At 38.9% G+C, this 27,294-nt stretch overlaps 1 protein-coding gene across 2 annotated transcripts in view; it reads right to left on the bottom strand.

Moving 5' to 3' along the window:
- NCAM2 (neural cell adhesion molecule 2) overlaps nucleotides 1-27,294 on the bottom strand; it is a 529,484-nt gene that overhangs the window by 153,878 nt on the left and 348,312 nt on the right. For both annotated transcript variants that reach the window (XM_054047466.1, XM_054047474.1), the window contains exon 9: nucleotides 5,972-6,122. In XM_054047466.1, coding sequence (XP_053903441.1) covers nucleotides 5,972-6,122 — 151 coding nt within the window. The remainder of the gene's footprint in view (nucleotides 1-5,971; nucleotides 6,123-27,294) is intronic.

Below are 27,294 nucleotides of genomic sequence, written 5' to 3'. Positions count from 1 at the left end.
GTAATATATAACAGTACAAACATAACTTAAATGGAATATCAATTGGAATCAAACATGGTAGGTCATTTGTTCTTATTACATTAAACCCTGAATGTCTCAGTTTATCTGAACTGCTTTTCAATCAGTTCTCTAGGCTGGACCTCATTTGTAGTTCAACTTGCCTTTAAGTAATGCAATGCCTTTGAAAAGCTTTAAAGTGAAATGGCATTGAGCCAATGAATTTGCATAAACTGCAACAAAATACAGTTCACTAACATAAAAGAAAGTGGAAAGGTCCAAGAGGATAATCTGCTCAGCATCTTAAATTTAGTGCTCTTACATTAATGAAGTTGACTTCAGCTTGCAAACAAAAACAATGACTCTATTGCCAATAAGAAATAAAGAATGTGTTAATGACAAAATCATCACAGGCACTGTATAGGAATCTTTACAGATAAATTTTGTAGTGTGTTATAATACCATTTCTTTATTTATTCTGTAGCACTGAACACAATGTCAGCAAGACGAGAGACGAACTATGCAATGATGATGTTTAACGTAATTTGGAAGAAAAGCAGCAGTGCATAATGAAGAAGGTTCTCTTTGTTGCAAAGTATCGTAATGCTTTAATGATGATTTCTTTTTTTTCTCCACAAAGTAATATTTTGCTATGAAAGCACATATGTCTGGAAATCATTGTCAGATCTCATTGCTGCATGAAAAATATACCACATTGCATTCAACACCTTGGTATTAAAGTTTATGGTGCTAGGTAAAAAACAAATCAAAACAAAACAAAAACCTCTGTTTTGCAGAGAGAGTCCTGGTTGTTTGGAGATGCCAGCACATCATACATCTGTAATCTCCCTTATCTATGTTATCAGTGCATCATTTTGACTACAGTGAGGACAGAAGAAGCTTCAGAGGCACGAATAGACTATTTAAAGGGTCATTTGGGGTTGACCAAATTCTATGTTGGCTTCATTGCTCTCCAACCCACCCCACTGATGACAACCCAGTACAAAAAATGTTAATTATTCTGCTGAATAGTTTCAAGAAATCAGTGTGTGCCATTACTAGAGCGGGGAAGATTTCCATGATTCTGTTATTTTTTTAGGATTTCTTTATTTTTCTAGTCTTTGTTTTTTGGTTTCAGAACAAACATGGGTGGCAGGTGAACACCCACCATCAGGCAGGCTAGACTGCCCCTCACCTCTTCTGCCCGAGGCCCTGCCCTCCCACGCACTGGAGCCTTGAGTGCCCCCCCATGGCTGAAGGAGCCCCGGCTCCCCCGCGCGCCAGACCAAGCTGCTGGCTCCACCAACAGCTGCCCGGTGGCCCCAGCGCCACCCTGGGCCACACCTGGCAGCTGGTGGGCCAGAGCTCAGGGCTGCTGTCTGGAGCTGAGTCCCTACTGGCTTCAGGTAGATGGAGGGGTGTGGGGGAAAGGGGAGGGCAGGGACTCAGGATGCAACATGGGCAGGGGAGGCTTAACCTGCCCTGGCCTATGATACCCATCACCCATGAGAACAAACAGCTCTTAAATAAAGAGATTCAAAATATTAATTAGAAACACTAAAGTGTTAGTTGTGCAGTAATCTTGGAATTTTAAAAGGAGCCTAATGGTATTAGATGCCCAAATCCCATGGGCCACACCTGGCAGCTGGTAGGCCAGAGCTCAGGGCTGCTGTCTGGAGCTGAGTCCCTACTGGCTTCAGGTAGATGGAGGGGTGTGGGGGAAAGGGGAGGGCAGGGACTCAGGATGCAACATGGGCAAACAAACAGCTCTTAAATAAAGAGATTCAAAATATTAATTAGAAACACTAAAGTGTTAGTTGTGCAGTAATCTTGGAATTTTAAAAGGAGCCTAATGGTGTTAGATGCCCAAATCCCATGGAAATTCAATGGGATTTGCATACCTAATTCCCTTACTACTCTTTTGAAAAAAGAATCTCTTTCTTATGCTTTCTATATTTTTGTTAAGTTTTCCATGGAATATTTTATTTTATTGGAAACATATTAGTAACCACAAGGGAGACTCTCTTGATGCTTAGTAAGTAATAGATATTGTACAAAGAATAAAATGTTACAGCCAATGAAGTCAATATATCTTTCTTTTGAATTTTTTTATTCTATAATCGGTTTATTTTACCTTACTAAGTTTACCTCAACCTAAACTTCCTTGAGGTGCTTTGTTATGAAGGTGACACTTGCAGGAAAGCCTGGGTTTGGAATGGCTCTAGACTCCACTATGATTTCTGTCTACGCAGTGAGCACTTCAGATAAATGGCAGGAGCAGAATTAATCATGCCAGGATGGTATCAGACCTAGTCATCTTTTCCGCTCCTCAAGAGCAATTGCTCTTATCATCAAAAGCAACTCCAAGAGAAAGCATGGATAAAATGTAGAATCTCCCACCAATCATGCTGATAGTTAAGTCTCTGCTGATGGTCACTGAGAATTGATGAGTGATGAGATAGAGACACTATGAAACTATGAATTTCCATTACGTCTGAATGTAATATACTGGAAAAATGTGACACGGACACGTTCTTTGTGACTGTACAAACTACTCAAATCAATGAAAAAAGAACATGAGGAAACACTGTTAAGAACATTAATTTATGGAATGGCATTAGGCATGGTTATGAATTACTATTAGGAACAACACTAGTATTAATTATGAATTACAGTGTAGTATACATTTATGTCTCTGGCTTTAATGAAAAAATTTAATGGCATATGCTATTCTAGTATATAAACCAAGGAATTCAAAACTCTGGGATAATCCCAGTGTGACATTGGTAGATTAGAACATTGACTTGGGGATTCCCTCTGTAGCCTTCAGCAAGTCACTTAACTTCTCTGTATCTGACTTTCTTCATATGTAAAATGGGGAATACTATGTTTTCAGTAAAGTGTGCAATACTATAACTATAATACCTATTTCCAAGAACTGCATGGGGATTAGTAAATTTGTTTTTAAAAATATTTAGAAGGTGTAAAGGACGTTGTTGTTATTACTATTGAACTGCTGAAAAAGGCGATCAATTTAAGTAATCTGGAAAATCACAAAATTCTACAGGTCTGTCACATCTTACGTGCACTTAACATGCGTGATTTCAGCTTTACGCGGTCGACAAAAACAAAAAAAAGAGAAAAATAACAACTTCAATACTGTACCTGTATTGCGGGCGATTCCGCCCGCCATTGAACTCAATGTAATTTTGACTATACACGGTTTTCACTTTACGCGCTAACCATGGAATGGAACCCTCGCGTAAGATGAGACAGACCTGTACAAAGAATTGGTTCTATACAGACTTCACAGAATCTCATAAAGAATCACTCCTTTTCACCATTTTGCTGTAGGAGTACAGCATAATTTACTGGTGGAACAGTAGGGTTGTCAGAGGAGATCTCCAGCCCAAATATCATCAAGAAAGTGACTGGAAACAAGAGGCAGCTATTGGATATGTTACATCAGCTACAGAGAAGGAATTTATTTGTGGATGAGAGAAATACATTTTGTTCTTGATGATTTTGACAAGATTGTTGTATGTAAAAATAGCAAGAGTGTCCTGTGAAGAGATCATTTTGTTAAAAATAGTTTTATTATGGGAACCGGATGACTTGGGAGATTGATATTATTGATATAAAGAAGCTTTAATCTGTAGGACACTAATTTAAATATGGGTAAGGTCAGTAGAAGTCATTATCACTTGACAAGATCTCTGTGGTTTGGGCAAATTAAGTTGTGGTCTCAGTTCATTTGCTCGTGGACAAGTGTTCCGATGATAAAAATCTCCACTATGAATGGCAGTCTAATCAGAATGGGCATGAAGACAGAACTATTCTCTCATCACTAGAGGTGTTCCCTTCATGTCATGAATAAGTTTCACTGTTTAGGCAATGTGGAGAAACTTGCACTCCTGCTACCAGAGAGCACTTGCTTTGAAAATAAATATTGTACTTCAGTTATCAGTCTCACAGAACCATTCTTAAGTATTTGAGTCCCTTACAAAGATTCAAAAAGTAATATAAAAAGTGTAAAGAATCAATAAAACAGGCAACATGATAGCATTTTCATCAGGTCTAATCATATAATGCTATGTGAGGTCAAAACAACAAGTCATGCATTATACATTTGAAATGTTGTCATCTTAAATGGTACTAACATATTAAATGTCAAAAAAAAAAAAAAAAAAAAACTACCCAGCAAACAAACAAACAAACCCACCAATTACCTGCTAATGGGTTCAAAGATTTTTCAATTTGAACTGTAGAAAGTTTTTTTGGCATTTCAAATTAGTTTGAGCAGTTAACCACACCCAGATTTAACAGCAAATGCTAATAAATTTTCGATTTTAATACCATCTGATTAGTTCTATTTAAGTGTTAAAAGTAAATCTACCATACAACTGCCTCGCATTGAGAAGGAAGATGGTACTACAATTCAATTTAGGACATCTGCTATCATACTAAAACTCTTACTTTGACAGAGACCTTTGACTATATTATTCCATTGTATTCATCTAGAGATTATGTTATTGTGCCCTTCAGTATTAATTTTGTGCTTCTAATGTGCTCTTAAGTTTCTGTAGCTCATATGTTTCACATAATGTGGCCCATGAACCACTTCTGTAATTGGATAACCCTACACTGGACACAGAATATAAAAGCAGAAGTAAAATTGATTATTTTTAAAAAGAGTAGCCATTTTAAAATCTCAATTGAATAATATATCTCACGTCACCTTAGATCTGTATTACAGGAAAACAGATCTTAACAACAGGATTTTAAAGGAACACATCAGAGTATTCATTTTTTGTTCCTTACACCAGCGACACAGCAAAAGTATTTTAAATTAAAATGTACACAAAGGAATATATTTTCTGTGCACTGAGGGGTAACACTGAGATGTTCAAGGAATGCATCTTTTAAGAGAGTACACTCAAAAACATAAAAGTATTTCACAAACCTCCAAAGTCTCCAAATGAATATTGTTCATGAATAACTGCATTAAAGCTATTTTTCATAATTCAGTTTAACAGCTTCTACTGTATTTGTTTAGTTCTATTTGTGTTGGCAAATCTCTCCATCTCCTTCATCCAGCATAAATTACTTGCTCCAATTCTTCAGTCTGAATATTTTTCATTTGTCTTTTTAGACTCACTTCCTATCAAAAAGGTGGCACATGCAGCCTACTGTGAGATCTCTGTCAATGCTACTTTAGGAGTCACCCAACTGGGATTCAGCAAAAGCAAAACAATCATTACTCATCTTTCCTTCCTCTCCACTATAGAGTCAATCCAATTGCTACTGAAGTCAACAGAAAGATTCCCATCAAGTTCAATGGATTTCGGATGAAGTCTAATATACCAATCAGTCTCAGATACCAATGAACAAATATCACTACTGTTGCTTGTGAAGTTTCCACCAAACAAAATTTTGATTGGAAGTGACAAGATCAGCAGGGGCAGGGGGATTTGTCACATGTTTGAACTCCAAGTATGGTTATAACAAAAGTAGGAGTATAGTTGGGGGGGGGGGGAGAAGAGGTAATGGAAAGAGAGGGAGAGAGTATTCCAGACATTTTTAGAAACTTCAATTCAAGACTGAGATGCAGCTCAGATGAGTTATTACTTTATTCCCCAAAACATTTGCACCCATAGCTAGTCTCCAGCAGCCTGAAAGTCTTGAAAAAGTTACCAAGTTCAGTCATAAGGTGTGGCAGTGAGGGAAGCCACCAAAATATCATTATGGGTGAAACTCTGACCCTCATGAAGTTATTGGCAAAAATCTCATTGGCTTCACTGGGGCCAGGATTTCATCTGGTGTGTTCAGAATTGCTAACTTTGGAAGGGCACTTTTTCTTAAATTATTTGAGTTTAAGCATGAATTGCCAGTAAAATTTGATCTTCCATTAAGAATGTACTTTTTTTTTTCTTTTAAAACAAATTTAAAGAGAAAACAAAATGTTAGAACTTACATTCAATATCAAGGTACATGCTCTTTTGATGCCCACCAATTCTACTTGCAGCTTCACAGTCATATCTCCCTGAATCTGACAACTTCACATCTTTAATATGCAGTGACGATTTTCCATGCTGCCCTTTGACTTCTATACGGCCATCTGGGCTCTGTTTACATTGATTCAAGAAAGAGAAAGGGTTTCATATATAGATATATACGTATATGTGTATTTGTTTTATATATAAAACACCATTAATAATTATGACTGAATGTACAGTATTTGTTGTGAAAACATCTCATAATGTATGGTGAAATAAATATTAATGACTGAGCAATTTCAAAATCTGTCAAATATACAATTTAAAAAAATCTAAAGAAAAGAGAAGTTCTGATTCTAGACTCCAAGGTCAAGGGAATAAGTACATGCTTAAAGGAACACTGTCAGGTAGCTAGATCACCAAAATTATCATTTTAAGATTGATATAATCTGTCTGTCAATTCTAAAGGGCCTGATTCTGATCTCACACTGTTGTAAATTAGGAGTAACTCTGATCAAGTCAATGGAATTATATTGGTTTAACATCATTGTAAATAAGATTACAGTGTCTCTCTCTGTTCTCTTTCATATCAGTGAGAAGTTGAAAAATCCAAAAATGAAAAAGCAGCTATTGACAGCTTTATTATTTTTATTTTTCTGCTAGAAACATAAATTAACTAAGAAACCACAGTCCGGAAACACTCCTGGAACCACTGGACTTCACTGGTGATACTTATGACAACACAGAAATATAACATAGGAGTAAACTGTGATAAACAAACAAACAAACATACATACATACTTATTGGCTTCTGCTTTACCGGGAAAAAAAGTTCAATATTTGCCAGCTTGGGGGTGGGGGTGGATATATTGATGGTGGGCATAACAGGTAGGAAAAAAATATAATTTACAAGCCTATACGAGTATGAAAAATAAAATAGACATTGAAAAAAAGTTTTTAAGTACTTGAGAGTGGCACTTTAACTTCTGTGAAGTAAATGGTCCAGAGGAATGAGCAAAGGGTTAGGAGTTTGGAACATCTGAATTCTAATCCTCGCTCTGCAGTTTATTTGCTTTCCAGCCTTCAGCAACTCACTTCACCTCTTTGCCTCAGTTCTTTCAGCTGTACGATGGGGGATGGGGACATGATACCTACCTCTCAGGAGTGTTGTCAGGAGTAATTAGTTAATGCTTGTACAATACTTTAAACATCTAAAGCACTCTGAGGTCCTATCCTGTAAACCCTAGCTGCCTGGCTCTACTGCTTATTACCATAAGGATTCCTATTGTGGCTGCTAGTGTTTGAAGGATTTTACCTCATGTCTATATGATTAGTTTCTGAATTAATGAAGGAAATTGACATACAAATCAGTTCACAGAATTGTTCACATCAACACAATATCAGCAATGTACATGTCGGAATCATTATATAGAGAAACCTGTGGCCCTGATCCCACCTCAGAATCCAATAGCACAGACCTCATTTCCTGTGCACAGTCCCAACAAACTCAATAGGATTCTGCATGGGTGCAGGGGTTTGCAATAGTAGATGCCACCGCAAGAATATGTCCTAAATCCCTCAAACTGATAGAAATAAAACAAGATCACTATCTCCTACTATGTCCATTTTTAATGCTGCAAATTATATTAAACAAATACATATCCTCAAGTCATCAGGACATTCATACAAATGTCAGAATTTACAGTCACTAGTGAACAACTACTAGAGTAAAAGATCCTGATACATCACGTTTCACGTAGATTTTTTTGTTTATTCATTTGTTGTAATCTTTTTTAAATTTTGCTTTTAAAATTATTTTATTTATTTATTTGCAGGTCTGGCATGTTTTCAATTTTTGTTTTAATATTTGTTAAAACTGATGACTGTTGATACTTGTCTGGATGCTGCTTAACTGGTTCTATTTTAAAAAGTGAAATAAACAAATGGATAATTCTACATCAAGTTTGTTCCTGTTTAAAAAATAAATTGAAGCAAAAGTGTTTTAGCAGTTTTACAATACATTCAGTGACTACTCTTTCTAATTTTACCTTGAGAACTGCAATTGGATCATATTGGGTAACATTTAATATTACTATCAGAGACTTCCTATACTGAAATGATCTTATGACTTGTGAATGTAACTTTAAGTTAAAAAAGTCAGAGATACAATAGGCAGTAGTTAACAGCACTATCCATTCATTAACAACTATCATCATACAGGAGTAAGGTAGTTGAACAGAAAGGAAAAATATGATCTGATGGATGCACAGGATGTAAGACCTGATGTTAGGGTTAATACCAGGGGGCAACATTCTCGTTCAAGACCATGCAGCTCCGATTGAAATATAGGTCTTATCATTAAACATGTACCTACTTAGTTCTGATAAACATACAGTAATACATTTGTTCCTTGGAAGAATCTAAATCTATCCTTTCAAAGACAGCAATACAGAGTAATGAGAGATGACATAAGAAAAACATTGCCTTTGGACTGTTGGTTTAGTGAAGCCCTGCAAAAATAACACATTTTTTTAAAAAAAAAGGCCTACTTAAACTATGATGAAGGACCTTTCTATTGTACTGTGCAATAAATTCTCCCTGATAAATTGTAATGTGTTATATTATCTCTATACAAATATATCTGCTGAAATTATTTTACTGTCTGACTTTTACAAACAGATTGGGGCAATGGTTTCCTGTTTCCAAAAATGGTCATTACCACATCTTTTGGGGAAAAGGTGCAAAAAAGTCTAAGTAAACAATTACAGAATTAAAATGTTTAGCGCAGAAGTTCATCCATCAGTTGGTTTATGCCCTGAAGGATGAGGGTTTGTCTCATTGAGGTCATCCCTTCTAATTCTTGGGGGGTTTATTGTATTTATAATACTATCTAATGGGACTGTGAATGTTTCCATTATTCATATAAATCATAGAATCATAGAAGATTAGGGTTGGAAGAGACCTCAGGAGGTCATCTAGTCCAATCCCCTGTTCAAAGCAAGTCCAACACCAACCAAATCATCCCAGCCAGGGCTTTGTCAAGCCGGGCCTTAAAAACCTCTCAAGATGGAGATTCCACACCTCAGGTAACCAATGCCAGTGCATCACCAACCTCTTAGTGAAATAGTGTTTCCTAATATCCAACCTAGAACTCCCCCACTGTAACTTAAGAACATTGCTCCTTGTTCTGTCATCTGCCAACACCAAGAACAGCCGAGCTCTATCCTCTTTGGAATCCCCCTTCATGTAGTTGAAGGCTCCTATCAAATCCCCCCTGTCACTCTTCTCTTTTGCAGACTAAACAAGCCCAGTTCTATAAACCTCTCCTTGTAAGTCATGTGTCCCAGCCAATCCCTTTTGTTTATTTATGATCACAAATAAAATTGAAGATGTTTTTATTAAGTAGCAGCACAATAGCTTTATTAAGTAGTAGTGCCACTCCTTTCAACCTGCCAAAGCTGAAATTAGGGAAAAGGTGTGTAACAAAGATCCAAAATGAGGGAAAAGAAAAAAAAATAGTCAATAGGTACAACTGAGAGCAGAATATACCCAAATATGTATAACTAATCAAGATATTGCAACATTTTGCAATGCTAGGACTAGCAACAGGGTCATAAAAACTAACTACCTATAAAAGTGAATATTCTACTCTGATACTCTACTGCTCTGATATTCAGGCCCTCTACTGTATGCAATGAGAAGCATAAGACCATTTGAATAATAATGAAATGCTTTTTTTTCACCTTAGTGGGCTTTATCAGGGATTACTTTATTTACTTTTCCTTTATAAGTCATCAGTATGCCTTTATTAGATTTAAAAAGGATATAGGTGGAGGAAATAAAAATGCTATGGGAATATATAGTATTTCATGAATAAACTGATGTATCTACATATAAACATTTCTATTTATTAATATTCATTGACATAATTTGATAATTAGAAAATATATACACCTCTACCCAGCTATAACTCTGTCCTCGGGAGCCAAAAAATCTTACCGCGTTATAGGTGCAACCGCGTTACATCGAACTTGCTTTGATCCGCCGGAGTGCGCAGCCCCGTCTCTTCCCCCCCCCCCGCCCCCCCTGGAGCACTGCTTTACCGCGTTATATCGGAATTCGTGTTATATCAGGTTGCGTTATATTGGGGTAGAGATGTATTATAGTGTCTTGTTCATTGTTATTTCAATTCCATTTGGTTTCTCAGGAAATTAACTGCCAACTCTTTAGGCCTAGAATAGTGGTTGAAGATGCTTTTATGTCACTGCTACCAACCAAAATTAGTTTACTCATTTACTCTCAGTTTATTGATGTTTTAATGTACATATAAAATACAGTGTCTCTTATTAAAATAGTCAGAATTTGTCCAGAGATACAACATTAATACCACAGCTATCTCCTATATTCAGTATAGAGAAAATCTATGAGGTGGCTGAGATCATCATGCAGTAATTGTTGTCAAATTATAACTTTAATATGACCACTGTACTTTTTGTATTTCTTAAACATATGAGGGTGAAAGTCATCCCCATTTGAATTAATACTGTGGACAAAAGCAATCAGTTCTACAATTCAATGCTGTAATAGTAAACTCTTATCCAGCGGGTCTTAAAAGCTAAACTGTGGCACACATTATCAAAATCAGCGAGATGCTAAACCACAACTTATTAATTAGCCAATAGATGAACATAAACTCAGTCTGGCACTTTCCAGGAAGCAAATGCCAGCTGTAAGTTGTTCATAATGATCAGCAATAGATTACGGCATAGCAGTAACATTTCCGGTTGCTGAAAATGGTAGGTTCTCTTCTCAGGAGAGCCAATATGTAAATGATAATTATAATTGCTTTTTGTATAGCCTCTTTCATAAAAGTAGCATAAAATTTAATTGTTATCCAAAGTTCTTCTCCCATGTAAAACTTGGTAGATGGGGGGGAAAAAACACCTAATATATGTATTTTAAAAAAAAATTGCATTCATTCCAGTTCTCTGGGATCACCAGAGGAGCATAGAGGGCAAGCGATCCCAGAAAAAACAGTTCAGACAATCCCATTATCTATTTAGGTTTTTATACAGATGCCCATCACTGTGTTATCTTTCTGGATGGTTTCCAGGGCTTGAACACTTCAGACCCCCAGGTAGCTATGTAGAGGTACTATCCTGCTGGGCTTGTCTGACCCCAATACCCATACACAGCCACTGCAGCATGGCTGGATTAGTCAATACACATGGTGATGCACAAGTGTAGGTTGACAACCCAAATGTGGGCGCTCAGCCTGTGGGAGGATGTCACCAAGAACACACAGGAGAGGAATGCTGATTCAAGCAGCATTAAGTTTACTGTATAACCTCTTTTAATGTGTTGTTCTACAGTTCTTGGATGGGAATGTACTTTCTAGTGTAGCTCCTCCCAGTCTCTTCTCCTTTACTCCAGGCCAGAACCCCTTTTTTCTACCTGGCCCATTTTTTTCTGGAAGAAAGTGAGGCTATTATACAGATGGGAGAGTGTTATGCATAGCTGCCTTTTCCCTCCATGTGGACTACTCTGGCTTATTCTGTTTAAGTCATGCACACATAGGAGAGCACAGTGCCACAGAAATTTAAAAAGTAGTACATTAAGAGACAATAAAAAATGTCAGAAAAACAAGCTAAATTTGGAGCACTGTATACTTCAAAAATACACCAGCGTAACAAAAGTAATTTTAAAATTGATGTAGTAAAAACTGGGATAATCTAGACAAGGGAACACATTCTGTGGCATTGGCTACACTGGAGTTTCACCCACTTATGGGAGGTCTCAGTATGGCCCTATGACCTCATACAATAATGCTGACTATATTTCTAAAATCTTGATCTATGACACTTTCAAAATGTAGTCAAGTAGGACTAGAAGCTAATGATCTGATAAATGAGAGTTCAACGAAGCAATCCATCCCAAGAAATCTGACTGAAACACGTAAAACCTATTCAGTGAACTGGAAAGTTTAACCTCTCACAGCATGACAGCCTAGCATTTTGAATAGTGATAGCAATCTAATTCCATCAGCCGTATTTACAAAGACCTAAAGATTAAATATTCAAGGTACAATAAACTGTCAAGAACAAAATGAGATTGTTCTTTATAGATGCTGAAGTGAGCTCAAAGTTAATAACTGTGTAGAGCCATGATAAAAAATAAAAATCTTTCCAAACACAAATCCAGTTGAGAGGTTCTTTACATAAATACAACACCCCTACCCCAAAATTCAGTTCACCTCTAGTGAATTTTATCAAATACTTTAAGATGATGACATCAGTGTGGTTACCTGCTTATCTGTGGGCTCTGCAATTTATTTATTACTTGTATTGCTTTATATATCACCTGTTACCTGAATTTTCCTGCTGTGATCCCTGGAATTTCCTCCTGACATTTGGTGTCCCATGTATGCAATTATTGGCAGGCTGCTGGGTTGAAAACATCTTCCAGGGCTCCCAAGAGAGCAATGGGGTTGATGAGAACCTCATATCTAAGGGTTCCAGAGAAGACATGCCTCTTTCAGGAGTCTTGAGGAAATTGCTAAGAGAATAGTATCCAGGGAGAGAAAATAGCAGCTTTTGGTGTAAACCAACTTTTAGGACTAATCATGTGCTCTGATACTGAGAATGTCTCCAGGGGCATGAGTCCAGTGATGTTACAGATTCAAGTGTATAACTTTTCAGTTGTTTTGTGTTGGTGGATAGTGCACAATTAGATGATGGTTGGAAACTCTTTTCTTTTCTTCTTGCTTCACAATTGTAGCAGGCTGCAACTGGTATGACTTGGGGGCGTAGTTATTGGTTGAGTTTGATCAAACCCTTCTCTGACTCCAACTGTGGGATTACTGGACCAAATGAGATGGCATTGTACATTTGCCAGAATGTGCATTTTGAGTTGGCTGGGAGTAGTGTGGCAGGTGAGAACAGCTGCATGAAATAGTGACTGGATTGTGGCTGGTTTTTGATAGTATCGTTTGTCTGGTGAGAGCAGCTGTGACATTGTGTTGATTATCTTCTCTCCTATAGAGCTCAGTGATTGTGTGTTTGGCTGTGAAATGATCTATTTTATATTATTGAAGGCCAAGTACAAGATCTCTAATAAAATCCTCACATTTAACATCTAGACAGGTTGAAATTACTTTATTTGTTCTCATATTAGAGTTTTAAACTTGTTTTTATGACTAAAGTATCATGACTCCCCATATCACTCTATTAGAGTTCAGTGCCTGTCACTGTATAGAGACATCAGGCATTTCTCACTGACAACTTGCACCTTCTGTGATATGCTTCAGTGTTTTTTTTTTATACAAAGAATGTCACGTTTCAGCTACCAAAATGATAAAGGAACAAGGGTCTAGTATTTAAACTTGTTTTTTTTTCTTAAATACATTCCCATAATTGTCCTGAAAACACACAAAATTTACAGCACTTGCAATATTTGTGGTTTGAATTCTTCCAAAGTAGAGGTCACAGATGTCAACAGTAGCAGAGCCCAAACAAGAAGACACTTTAACTTTATACTTAGTTCTTCATTCTTTCATTTTCTGCAGTCAGATGGTTCCTAACTATAAAAACAAGGATCCATTATTATATGGTCTACTGATATTTTGAACACATGATATTGAATTTTCAAGAAGAGGCACAGTAATTGAAGCTGATGAACAGAATTATCTTTGGAATTTCACAACCATTGTCAGGAAACTTGCTGCTTTCAGTTGCTGTTGAATTGTCATCCGTGAAAGAGCAAGAACTTCAAACCAGACACTTGTGAGTCATTCAATCTGAAGCATTTCAACCAGCAGATATAGAATGGCCCAATAAACTGGTCCTTGAAGTAACAAGGTAGAAGAGAAGAGTTGCCAACTGAGTTGAAGGTACTGGATTAGGATAAAATTCCAGAAGTCCAACAAAAATAGGTGACAAACAATTCCTAGTCTGAGAATCTACCTTTGACGATGAGAAAGGGCTGTCATTCACAACAGCCATCAACGTGCAGAAGCTGATGGAAGCTCCCTTCTGGATGGTATATTCACAACATTCCCCATACTCGTCAGGTAAATGTATTCTATCCATGCACCTGTTGAAAACAGCAGAAAATTCCAGAGTATTGCTACGTGTTTATGCCTTAATGTCCAGTGAATCAGAATAATGCTACAGCAGAGTCTTGGACTTGAATTATTGTTATGTAAGACCTTGGGAGTCATCTAGAACAGCATCTGGTTTATTACAGATTTCAAGCAGGTAGCAATCATTGCCGCATGCTACAAATTTCTGAAGGGGTTGAAAGCTGCTTATTCCACATGGGAGAACTTATTCAGACTAAGCCATTAACTGAAGGTCTACAGTGTAATACATAGGAAGTCATGAAAAACTAGTCTTGAAGTAAAGGCATTTTGTTGCTTTGACTTTCTTTCCATCTGCAGACATAGTGGCTACTTTCAAAGAATTCAAAGTGGAAATGCAAGCAGGTACTATGCAGATTTTTATAATTCAGGAAAATTATATTCTTGAGAGCTCCAGATGGCATTTAAAAAATGACAACACTATATAAACTATATAAACCTTTATTGCTTCATGCTGGTGCTTACTTGCAACATTTTAGCTGGTGAGTAGTCAGGTGACAGAGCACACTCCACATATCAAAATCAAACACTACAGCATAAAACAGAAGGTCAGGCTGCTGTTCTTGGAAGAGCTCACTTTGGTTTGCTTCTAATCATGAAGGCATGTGAAAGAGAAATGATGAAGAAAGAACATTGTATCTGGTCATTCAAAATCATCGCCTACAAGGTGCAAATCACTAAGGAGAAATGGTTGATGACTAATAATGATGAGTATATTAGCAGTATGTGATAGAATCTTACAGAGAAGCTGGGCAAAACATGCCTCTGTGGTAATAAAAAGGGAAAAAATAAAAATAAAGAATTTAATATTTTTTTCGATCATCTGCACTTTGTTATTAGAGGCTCCATTCCTGAAAAAACAATTTTATTCAGATAGATGTTAGTTCTACAGAGGAGGATGAGCACAATTTACAGGAAAAAGATCATAAAACATAAGTCTTATATAATATAGACCTTATTTAGTACAGCCATCAAAAATAATAGTTTTACCACAGAACCGCATCTAATCTTAAAGGCAGTTACTGGGATAAGATACTCCGGCTACAAGAGGATCAGCCACAGGTGGCTATATTACACCTTTGTGCTCCCTTTGGAACTGCTGAGCCACAGTTCAGACTCCAGCATAAATTGGAGTAGCCAGAGAATCCATTATGCTAGTGGGAGACTGCCAGAACGCACACAGTCCCAAAGCATGTGCAGATATGAGGTCTGATCCTGTTTAGATTCTAATACCTTCACTTACCTAGGTTTACCATATTTCAATAATCAAAAAAGAGGATGGTGGGAGCCCCGCCCTAGTCCCACCCCTGTCCCTCCCACTTCCTGCCCCCTGACTGCCCCCCTCAGAACTTCCAACCCCCCCGCTCCTTGTCCCCTGACTGCCCCCTCCTGAGACCCCCCCATCCTAACTGCCCCTCTAGGACCCTACCCCTACCTGTCCCCTGACTGCCCAAAACCTTATCCACACCCCTGCCCCCTGACAGACCCCCGGAACTCCCACACCCCATCCAATCATTCCCTGCCCCCTGACAGGCCCCCTCCCCAGAACTCTTGACCCATCTAAACCCCCCTGCTCCCTGACCCCTGACAGCTCCAATCCCTCTCCCCACCCCTGCCCTTTGACAGACCGCCCCCAGAACTCCCAACCCCCCTGCTCCTTGTCCCTGACTGCCCCCTCCTGAGACCCCCCCATCCTAACTGCCCCCTTAGAACCCTACCCCCCTGTCCCCTGACTGCCCAAAACCTTATCCACACCCCTACCCCCTGACAGCCCCCCCAGAACTCCTGACCCATCCAACCCTCCTCCTGATCCCTGTCTCTTGACTGCTCCCTCCAGAAGCCCCCTACCCCTTCTCTAACCCCCTGGCCCCCTTACCGTGCCACTCAGAACAGCGTGTCGGGCTCCATCACTTTTAAAAAAATCATAATATGGGGGTACAATTCTGTATGTTGACTCACAGAAAGTGGTGATAACATGGCTCTAGATAAGTTTTCTGCTTGCTACAGTGATATTACAGAAACACTATACAGCTATTTCATCACTTCACTTATCTATGGGATCCTTTTTTAAACCATACACTCAGAGCAACATTTAACTGTGGACATATGTATTCCACCTCCCAGCCCTCCTCTGTTTGATTCAGTGGATTTTTTTTTTCTTTTTTAACTCATACAAATATTTTCGAGATGACACATATGCTGATGATCGCCACACAGGATTTTTGAAGGCTGTCATAATGAATTCAAAACTCAACAGTAAATGTCATCAGTCTTCCACACTGAGGAAAGATATGAATGGGCCAGCAGATTGTGGATCCTGGATCTGTGGTGAGACCCAGCAGCAAAAAGGTCAAAATGCCATATGAGCTTATTTTTTTTATTTTATTTATTTTTAATGTATTACACTTTGGGAAATTGTAAGGCGAACTGAGAAGTGGAGAGCCAGGGGAAAAGATCTCCTTCTCTTGGGGAAGATAACTCTGAGTTCACTTAAACTTTAAAACCTTGCTCATCATTCACAGAGGCACTGTACATTTATAACTATATATTGCAAAGGCACCCACAGCAGCTTCACTCATTCTGGCAACTCTCCTAGGCACAATTCTACAAAGCACTGAGCACTCCCATGAGTTGCTGAGTTCCCTCAATTCCCATTCAAGTCACTAGTAGATGAGAACACACACTACCTCACAGGAGTGCAAAGCGTCCTGCAGGATTGAGACAACAGAACAGGGATGGAGATGGGCTAGGCAGGCCATCTTCTGCTAGGCACTTCTCCTCACCCCACAGATAAGCTAATAAAATACTTGGAAATGCTGAGAGCTGTGGAACATTGGTGCAATTATGAGTGGGTGAAGGGACAAATCCCTCTCCATCTTTCAGCCTGCGGGCCAACAATGTTTTTCTCCTCTGAACTTTCAACTGGCTGACAGATAACAGAAAGCAGGACCTATTGCTGCTGAGTGCTGCAGCCTCAGCAAACTCTTCCTCCACTCCTCTTTCCTCTTGCCACAGAGTTGGAGGGGCACAAACCAGGTATGTCATGGTATCTACAGAGGAGTTTTTATATCAGGTAAAATCATGTTTTTTTACCACCAAGGGAAAAACTAGTTAATCCCAGTGTAAGGCATTTTCTATGTTTAAAACTGTTTTGTTAATGCACACCACATCACACTTAGTTTTAGTTACATATTGAAATTGTGGTCCTGTATCCTATCTGACAGTGGCAAGCAACAGAGGCTTCAGGGATAGGTGCATACAACTCCCCAGTGGACAAATGTGGGACAATCTGTCTCCAGGAAGGTTTTATCCTAATCCCTAACTGTTAGAGATTGGTTTGAACCCTGAAACCTGATGTTTTATACCCCTTCAAAAATTGCAAGCATTAACAATTGTAACTCTGAATATTTTTTATCCAAATAAGTGTCCAATTCCTCTTTGAATCTTGCTAAATTCTTGGCCTCAACACATCCTGTGGCAAGAATGCATTGTGTGAAGAAATAAAAGCACATTCAGTGCATCTCTTGGAAATCTCATGGATTTGATGACTTTCTCTTACTATCTCTCTCTCTCTCTCTCTCTCTCTCTCTAGGGTCCTAAACAACCAGATGTGCTAGTCAACATGGGAGATTTGCAAGGGAGTTTAGAGAGGATGTGTGAAAGACAAACTTATCTAGCAAACTTACTTTAAACTTAGGCCAATAACTCCTCCCAAAAACACCCCAACCAAACAGCTAAAAACACCCACAAGAATAAAAATAATGCAGGTAGAACTCCAGCAGCAGAATTGGGGCAATCCAGTTTACTGCACTCATTGAAGTATGTATGATTACTTGCCTTGTGGGCAGGTGGCATATGTGTGTATTTGGTGCAAGCAGTTCATGGCCCTCAGAAACCAAATATTGGCGCTTTAGACCAGAGTGGTTGAACTGAAAGAGCTAAGGGAAACAGAGAGGCACACAGAGGAAACTTTCAGGGGCATGGTAGAGTGGTCCTACCCCCATTCTGTCAGTCTCTGTGCTGTTGAAGACAACAAAAGTCTTGGGGAATCAGAACATCAAGCTGGAGCACAAGGAAACAATCCCACAATTGAGACTCCCCTTCCAGATGAGGTCATGGTATCCTCTCGCACTGGGGGACCCCAACATTAGGAAGAGACAGGTAATAGTAATGGGTGATTCAATTATTAGACACAAGGATAGTTGGCTTTGTGATGACCAGGAGAACTGCATGGTGAATTGCCTGCTGGGTGAGAAGGTGCAGACTTCATGAGACATCTACACAGACTTATCTACAGTGTTGAACAGGAGTCAGTGGTGACAGTACATATAGATACCAGTGACATAAGAAAAGATAGGAGAAAGTTCCTGGAGGCCAAACCTAGACTGCTATCTAATACATTAAATTCCAGGACCTCCATGTCAGCATTTTCTGAAATGCTTCCAAATCCATGCACAGGACCAGTTAGACAGGCAGAAGTGCAGGGTCTCAATGAGTGGATGGGACAATGGTGTTGGAAGGAGAGAGTTAGGTTTACTAGGAACCAGGAACCTTTTTGGAAATGAACAGCCTATAACAGAACCAGATTGCTGGCATGTAAAATTATAAAGGTCATAGTTGATCTTATAAACTAAGAGATTGGGGAAAGGTGATGGATATGGAAGAGCACACAGTTTGGACAAAGACATATCCCCAGTGTGTGTCTCTGTGTGTGTCAATTACCATGTTACCAAATTTTGCAATTTTACTGTGAGCAGAGAGATTTTGCCTCCTGCTATAGGAGGTTTCACTCTAGGGACCAAACAAGATTTTGTCCCCATTGCACTAGGCATTGGACAGCCACATAGTAAGGGACATCCCAACCTGAGCAGTTTACAATCTAATGCAAATAAAAGTGCTAAGTTTGTGATGAGAGAGCTGGAACTGGACCAACCAAACTCATCCCATATAAAGCCATCAAACATCCATTGGATTGGAACAGTTTTTAATCTCTGTTGATTCTCACTGCTGTCCTACAGTCAAAGGCTCTGCTGTGCATTAGCAATGCACTAAGGCATCCAGTCATTTATAAATGCTAAAGCTAGACTGTCAAGAATGAATAAATTTATTAAATCAAGTTCAGACCTTTTGAAGTTTATGCAGACAAGATCTTCCACTTTCTGGACACACAAGAAAAATCTCTTACACCTGGCACTCAGCCCCAAACATACCTTACATTAAAGCACCTCACCCTCTTCTTGAACAAACACCTCCTATTAACCAAAATGCATTTACTGAAAATAAATTAAGACAAATATTAACAAAATCTCCAAACTCACTTCTAACCACAGTGTTTTGCAATATAAAGTCACCCCACCATTTCAATTATTCCAGGGTCCTTAGTCTGATTTTTATATATTCCATATACATAAATTTGCAAGTTAAGGGTTCAAACTTGTGTGTGTGTATATATTACATACACACACACACACACACACACAAGTTTGAACCCATAACTTTCAGACTGACGTCAGCTGCAGTGTGTGATAGGGTGTCCACCCCATACAAGGTTTGAATGGGTTAAGGTGGCCCGGTGGGCCAATTAACTTCCCAGACTGCACCTGGAGGAGAAGCCAGGGAGCAGGAATTGATTAAATGAGGCTCAGCTGGGGAGGAACAGAAGGGGCCTGTATAAAGTCCAAGAGCTGAGAGCAGAAGGGGGCTACTTTGTAGTCACTCCATGGGAGAAGGGAGGTGTGTTTGGGTCTAGGATAGATAGCCCACAGTTACTCCCTGGGAGGAGGAAGTTGGGAGCCTGGCAAACCCAGAGAAGGAGGAGAACCAGAAAGGCTCAGGGGAAAGGCAGCAAGGTGTGGGACAGGGCAGATTCTTGGCTGCTGAGGAGAGGGCCCCTGAGCTGGAATCTGGAGCAGAGGGCAGGCCCAGGTTTCCCTCCCACCCACTGGGGAAGTGGTGCAGACCGGGTAAAGGAGAGCAGACTGCCTGGACCAGTTACCGTGAAATAATCTGATGCCCCAGAAGGGGAAAACATGCAGTGACCTGGAGGGCCAAGTCACAAAATGGAAACTGCAGCTCCTGGAGCGAGAGGGATGATGCATCAAGAGGCCGCCAGAGGAGGGCACAGCACCTGGAAAGAGCTAATCCCCAGAGTGACAAGGCCTCAGGCTCTACCAGTGATGTGTTGACCCCGTGACATGTAGGAATAACTTGTGTGGGAGAAAGCATGCTGTTATCTGCTATGTGGATCAGTTCATGTTGGGAGACCCATCAACCTCCTTTGTGGGTTGTGGCTTGTGGGTTACACAATTATCTCTAGACAGCAATGAAATGTTGGACATCAGGATTCCTGATGTCTATTCCTGACTCTGGGATCAAAGTGTGTTCCAGTGATAATGGACAGCAGCCACATACAATCTCACTCCTGTTTGGATCATTTCCAGGGTTTGAACCCATGACCTCTGGATGTAAAAGCTTGAGCTGATACCACTTGAGGTAAAGACCTACATATGCAAGCCTGGAGACAGTAATAGTCATAAACCTCTGAAAGTCATCTAGCCATTAGAACATAACACAGTGCCAAACTGTGTTAGTGCCTTTGTCATGATCCTTCTAAAGGGCAATGTGGCAAAGCAGATGAGACTTGGCTCTCTTATGTTAAAAGCTTGGGTTCTATTCACAGATCTATCTTTAGCTTCCCAGTGAAAACTCTGCATTATCCTACCTGTAAAATGTCTGAATGAAAATTACTTACTTAAAGGCACCAGTATGAGGTTTTAGTTAATAGAAGTGTTGTGAAGGGCACATCAATGTTAACAAAATGTCAAAAAAAGTACTGGGACTAGAACTCTGTTTTCCATTTTATAGTGCAGTGCACCATTTCTCTAAGTTTCTCCTAAATCATATATAGAGGACCTTAACATGTTGTCATGAGACCTCCTGCAGCAGGGGCCAAACTCACATTACTCATAACACATTTGTGAGACTTGCAACACTCCACCTCCCGGCTGACAACAGCAAAGGGCCCATCACAGAAAAGTCATAACCCATATAAGAACACTGAGGGAGATTTCCTGAACATGCTCAACTGAGTGTAGTTAACATCACTGTAAAGACCCTATGTGCTATATATGATAATCAGATTGGTCAAGTTGTTACTCTAGATTTGAGGCATATATCCCGGAATGTGATAAAGCTAATTGCAACCATATTATGTGCAATCAGACACCATGAATTAATGAAATAGAACACCAAATAGTTAAGGGTTAATTTGGAGAGAGGGTTTCAGAAGCAAGGTCATAATTACTGGCAGTTTTAATCAGTATGGGAGGAGGGGAGGAAAAAGTAATTAACTGAGAATGAAAGAAGATATGTGGATGGACAACCTTGAGTCTAGACGCCTCTGATAGGAAAAGTTTATTGAAAGTTAGGAAAAGTGATGATTTATTAGGGTCAGTCTGACCTTTGTGTTTAGTAGAAGTTAGCTATAAAAAGTTCAGATAACAGAGTGTATTTGGGAGCAGTCCTCGGGAGCTATCCTGGGAGAGACATTTTCCTGAGATATTTACTCCCCGGCAGGGTGGCATTTGGTCAGCACTGACCTTTTGTCGATTACTCAATACCGTCTCAGAATATATGTAAATATCTGGGATGTTCTAAGCCTATTGCTTATGTCTGTGTGTGCTTAAATCTAATAACCTGCAGTGTTAGGCAAGAGCATGCTTACTTGCATTGTTCCTTGATCAGACAGAATTGCTGAGTTCCTGTTGATTTCTTCCTTACACCACCTGGAGTGAAATACTTAAGTTGTTCCTGTTGGGGGTTCTGATAACCCTGGGTAACGGAGTCCATGGGCAAGATTCAGCATTGGTATAAGTGGATGCACCTCCCACTCATGTAAACAGAAGTCAGCTCTGATTGCACCACGAGTGAATGTTATCCCATGTTGAAAGGGGGAGGTTGCAGCCTAGCAGCACAGAAAACTGAGGTGGAATTCTTCTGGTGTAAATAAACAAACATCTTTACAATTTTCTCTGATCGACCTGATTAAAGCACCAGAACCCATTAGATGCACTGAGGCTTTTTATTATTGAATTGAGTTCAAAGAAGCAATCATCATGTATTCAGCCTAGGAACTGGAAAAACAACAAGTGAACTGAAGAGAATGTTTGCATGTGTCCTTCTCTATGTGAAACTGCCAAGTTTCACCATTCTGAAATTAATTTCAGTGTCAGATAATATTGCTATAGTTAAGTTTATGCAGTGTTCCCATTATATGCCATTCTTCTTTGTGGTTTACGTCTTAGAATAAAACTTCTTTTGTACTACAACTTCCCAAAGTCCAGAAACGTAGTTACTCAAACAACTCTCAAAAGAATGTGTTTGTTCAAATATAAATGACATGAGTGTTGCTAAAGCAAAAAAAAAAGTTTAAGAAACACTTTTGCACCCCACTTTGGTAAATGACTCCTCTGTAATACGGTTTGATTGCTTTGGGTATTTTAACAAATAAAATAGCCAAAAATAGTGACAATTAATAAATTATTAATGTCCAATGTATATACAGTAATTTTAAAAAAAATCAGAAATGTTCACAATGTGAGCAGAGTACTTTTGTTGAATAAGTTCAGTAATTCTTGAACACAGAATTTCCATGAGTCTCAGAATTATTTCAATTGAGCATATCAAATATCTACAATAATTTTAAGGACCAGATTCTGCTATAACTCACATTGAGTAGACACTTACAATATGCATAGTCTTATTGAAGTTAGTCGGAACCTGTAAGATACTACTCAAAATAAGTGTTGGAACATCTGGACTTAAGTAACTGGATATATTTCATACTGGAAATATGTTTTCAGAATCAACACACATACTAAACTACTGTTTACTTGCTAAAGAATAAAAGCTCATAAACAGAGTCATTATAGTTTCTGCTTATGCATTTGCATGTTTCCAAAATTAACAGACATTAAAAATATGTATTTGATCAACAGACCAGAACTCCAAATGGAGCTACTGAAATATATTGGTTAAACAATACTCCTTCACATAAAATTAGTCTACACATATTCATAGCAATGTTATTGGGCTATTATGGTTTTTTTAATGCAAACTTCTACACTAAAGATTTCCTCTTTTTTATTACTTTAAAAAGTGAATGTTATGTTCAAAGAAATATTAAGATTATGATAAATAATGGGAAACCAAATAAATTATAAGTTAAGATTCATAGATTATAAAACCAGAAGTGACCACTGCAAACATCTAGTCTGACCTCCTGTTATAAGACAGGCCATAGGACATTTCTATAAATTAATTCCTCTTCGAACTAGAGCTTATCTTTTAGAGGAGAAAAATCAATCTTGATTTAAAATTTTCCAGTGATGGTAACCACAACACTTGGTAAGTTGTTAATTACCTTCACTGTTAAAAAAAGTACATCTTATTTCCAGTTTGAATTTGTCTAGCTTCAATTTCCATCTATTGAATCTTGTACCTTTGTCTGCCAGATTGAAGAGTCCTCTATTATCAAATTTCTGTTTCCTGTATAGGTACTTATTGACTGTGATCAAGTCACCCCTTCACCTTCTCTTTGTTAAGCTAAATAGATTGAGTTCCTTGAGTTTGTCACTACAAAGCATATTTTCCAGTCCTTTAATTGTTCTTGGGGTTCTTCTCTGAACCTTCTCCAGTTTATCAAAATCCTTCTTAAACTGTGAAAACCAGAAATGTACCTGGTATTAAGGCTGAATCTCTGTCTGTAGATCGTAATTCCATCCTTAACTCATCCTGTTTTGCCTGAGTATTACAATCCTTTCTGTGTGGGCCTTAACACAATAAATTATATCAGCTGCCTGTAATGTACAGTGAAGTAGGTTAAGCTGTAGCAGCAATAAATTAAAGAGTACTTTATAGTATTAATTCCCTCACCTTTGACATGTGTGTCACATCCTTGCAAGTACTTGCACTTTGTTTGTAGAACCAGAGAATTACATAAATTGAAGATGAAATTTAAAAAAAAGCCTGTTAGGTCACCTGCCCCACCTTCCGGCCAATGCAAGATAATTCCTCACAGTACATGTTCTAGTTCTTTGCCTAATTTAATTTTAAATGTTTTAAGGAATGAGGCTTCAAATATTTGCCTTTAAATAATGTTCTAGAATGTAACCAGTCTCTGTTTCAGGGAGTTTTTCTTCAAATGTAGGTTAATTTACCTATGTTTTAAATGTCACTTTATTACTCCTACACCCTCTTGTATCATGAATAACTCCTCACCATGTGTATATGTACACTCCTGTATATGTACATGTGTAGGGAATTCTATATCCAAAGACCACTGAAATAAAAACTTGGTCATAGAATGACCCAAAACGAAGCTGGGACCGCTAAAACATTGATGGCATTCGAGCGCAGATTCACCTTATAAGATGAGGTTCAACAAGGAGGTCTCAAACAAAGACAGATTCCTCCCCATTATACTGTGTTTTTTTAAACAACAGCAGAACAAGCTTTATAAGTAGTCAGTATACTAAGCAAAGATAATGCTTAATAAGGGACCACTCATCTCTTATCTAGCGCTATTTTATTCTAAATTTCAAACTGTTTCACAAAGGTTAGGTAACAATTATTGATATGTTATTAACAAGGTAACTGATGCACAAAATGTTTAAGTGACTCACTAAGGGCCACATAGCAAAACAGTGGCAGAGTCAGGAATGTAACTAAGTTCCCTCACTTCCAATGCTGCTCTTGGTCCACTATATCACAGTTCCCATGGTGACAGCAGATTTTGGAAAAGAGACTCCTACAGTAGATAAAACCCTGAAAGGCTACATATTTCAGAAATTTCTGGGTGATACCTTACAGTACACTACTTCATGTCTCCTATCCTATGCTCATTGTATGACTGTAACAACTGAATGCATTTTCAGAAACAATATCCATTCTTAGTTAAAGAAACAATAGCTATTGAAAAACTATATGAAAATCACTGAAACATAAAATAGCTGCTGCTTATACAGAAGTCCACAAACCAATACTTTGTGTTATGATGTTTTTTGCTGTAGCAGCAGTTAATTAACATTCATTTCCAAGCTTTACTGACAGGAGATGCTGGTGCATAAAAAAAGCTTAAAAATTAAAACATATTAATTTCATTCTCTGTCAGTGTAACAGGGAAAATCAGTGAAGGGTAAATGGGGGGAAAAAAACCTATATTTGTAGGGAAAGAAATTAAAGGTGGGTAAGGTAATATCTTTTATTGGAGCAACTTCTGCTGGGGAGAGAGACAAGCTTTCAAGCTTACACAGAGCTCTTCTTCAGGTCTGGAAAATGTACTCAGAGGGTATGTCTACATTTCAATTAAAAATCCATGGCGGCCTGTCCCAGCTGATTTGGGCTTGGGGGGCTTGAGCTAAGGAGCTGTTAACTGCCGTTTCGATGTCTGAGTCTGGGCTGTAGCCCAGGCTCTAGGGTCCTGTGAGGTAGGAGGGTCCCAGAGCTTGTGCTGCAGACTGAGCCCAAATGTCTACACTGCAATTAAATAGCCCCTTAGTCTGAGCCCGGCAAGTTGGAGTGAGCTGGTGCGGGCCAGCCGTAGGAATCTAATTGCAGTGTAGACATACACAGAGTGTCACAGCTAAATACAAGGTGGAACAGATTGTTTATCATGAGCAGTTAAAACATATTCAAGGCAAAAGCTGGTGGGGGTGTTTATTGTGTCCAGGGCTTTGGAGCTGTGCTCCGGCTCCGCTCCAGCTCCAGGCAAAAACCTGCAGCTCCACTGCTCCGGAGCTGTTCTGCGCTCCAGATCTGGGCTCCGCTCCAAAGTCCTGGACACGCACTGGATTTATGGTTTATTACAACAATCTATAATCCACTAGCCCCTACCTCCCCCAGCTATGTTTTGTTCTTTAGCCTTCTGTGTCCCCATATATTTAACTGTTACACCACAAAGCAGCTTACGTTAACCTAACTGTGTAAGCATCTATACCAATATGTCACTCCCACTGATGCAATTTGCCTGCTATGCCAACTTAATAATTCCATCTTTTTGAGAGGCATAGTGTTTCGGTCGACGTAGTTAGGTTGACATAATGTCAGTGTAGACACTGCATTGCTTACATCAACTATTGCTGCCTTTCAGAAGGTGTCCTACAATGCCCCATGCTGACAGTTAAATCAGTGCAAGTGCTCCTGGTGCTGACATGAACTGCTGACACACGGAGCATACTGTAGACATGGCAAAAGCAATCTAATTACTCTGGTGGCTGTACAGCAACATAATTTAGGTCTACCTAATTTTGTAATGTAAACATACCCTAAGGAAGAGTTTTGTGTAAGTTTGAAAGCTCGTTTCTCTCAGCAACAGAAATTGGTCCAATAAAAGACATTACTTTACCCACCTTGTCTCTCCAATATCCTGGGATCAACATAAACACAGAAAAACTGCATATAACACAGAGAAAGAAATGTCATTTACAAGCTTCTAGAACTTTATTGAAAACATTACATGAAATATTACAACCCATAAAGTACTTGACAGCATCCATTTCATGTGTATTTAGCGCATTAGCAGAAGGATTAAATGGCTGATATTTCTAAACTTGAAATTCAACTAGACAGGATATATCCATTCATTTGCATAATGTATTAACAAAATGTAAACTTTGTATTTAAGTAAGTTTAGAGATCAGGCCAAACAATACATTAAATTAGGGCTTGGTCCAAACAAATAACTTTTTATGAAAAGAAAGAGACCCACAAACCTCAGAAAATAGCCCAGCTCCCTGGAGGTATGGGAGCCTCAGGTTCAAGTCCCTGCTCTGTCTGATCTAGTCTGTCTCAATGTCTCCTGCTGGAGCCATTCCTATGTGTAAATATTCATTGAGACACAGAGAGACACATTAACTCTACAGCTCTGTGGTCAGCACAGTCACCTGGGCTGTGGGAGACCCAGGATCACATCTCTGCTCCAAAGTGGGCAGCACAGGACTTAAACTTGGGTTTCCCAGAGTTCAGGTGAGTGCCCTAACCATAGGACTGGGTTGCCTTTTTCTCTCTAAATTCCATCTTGGACCTTACAATCCTTTCCTGACAAATTTTTTGTGGAAACTTGTATTTCTAGAAAAAGTTGGTTTCAATAAATCAGTATTTTACAAT

This window comes from Malaclemys terrapin, chromosome 1 (assembly GCF_027887155.1).
Source record: "Malaclemys terrapin pileata isolate rMalTer1 chromosome 1, rMalTer1.hap1, whole genome shotgun sequence".
NCBI classification, from domain to species: domain Eukaryota; kingdom Metazoa; phylum Chordata; order Testudines; family Emydidae; genus Malaclemys; species Malaclemys terrapin.
This window is presented reverse-complemented; position numbering and strand designations above follow the sequence as displayed.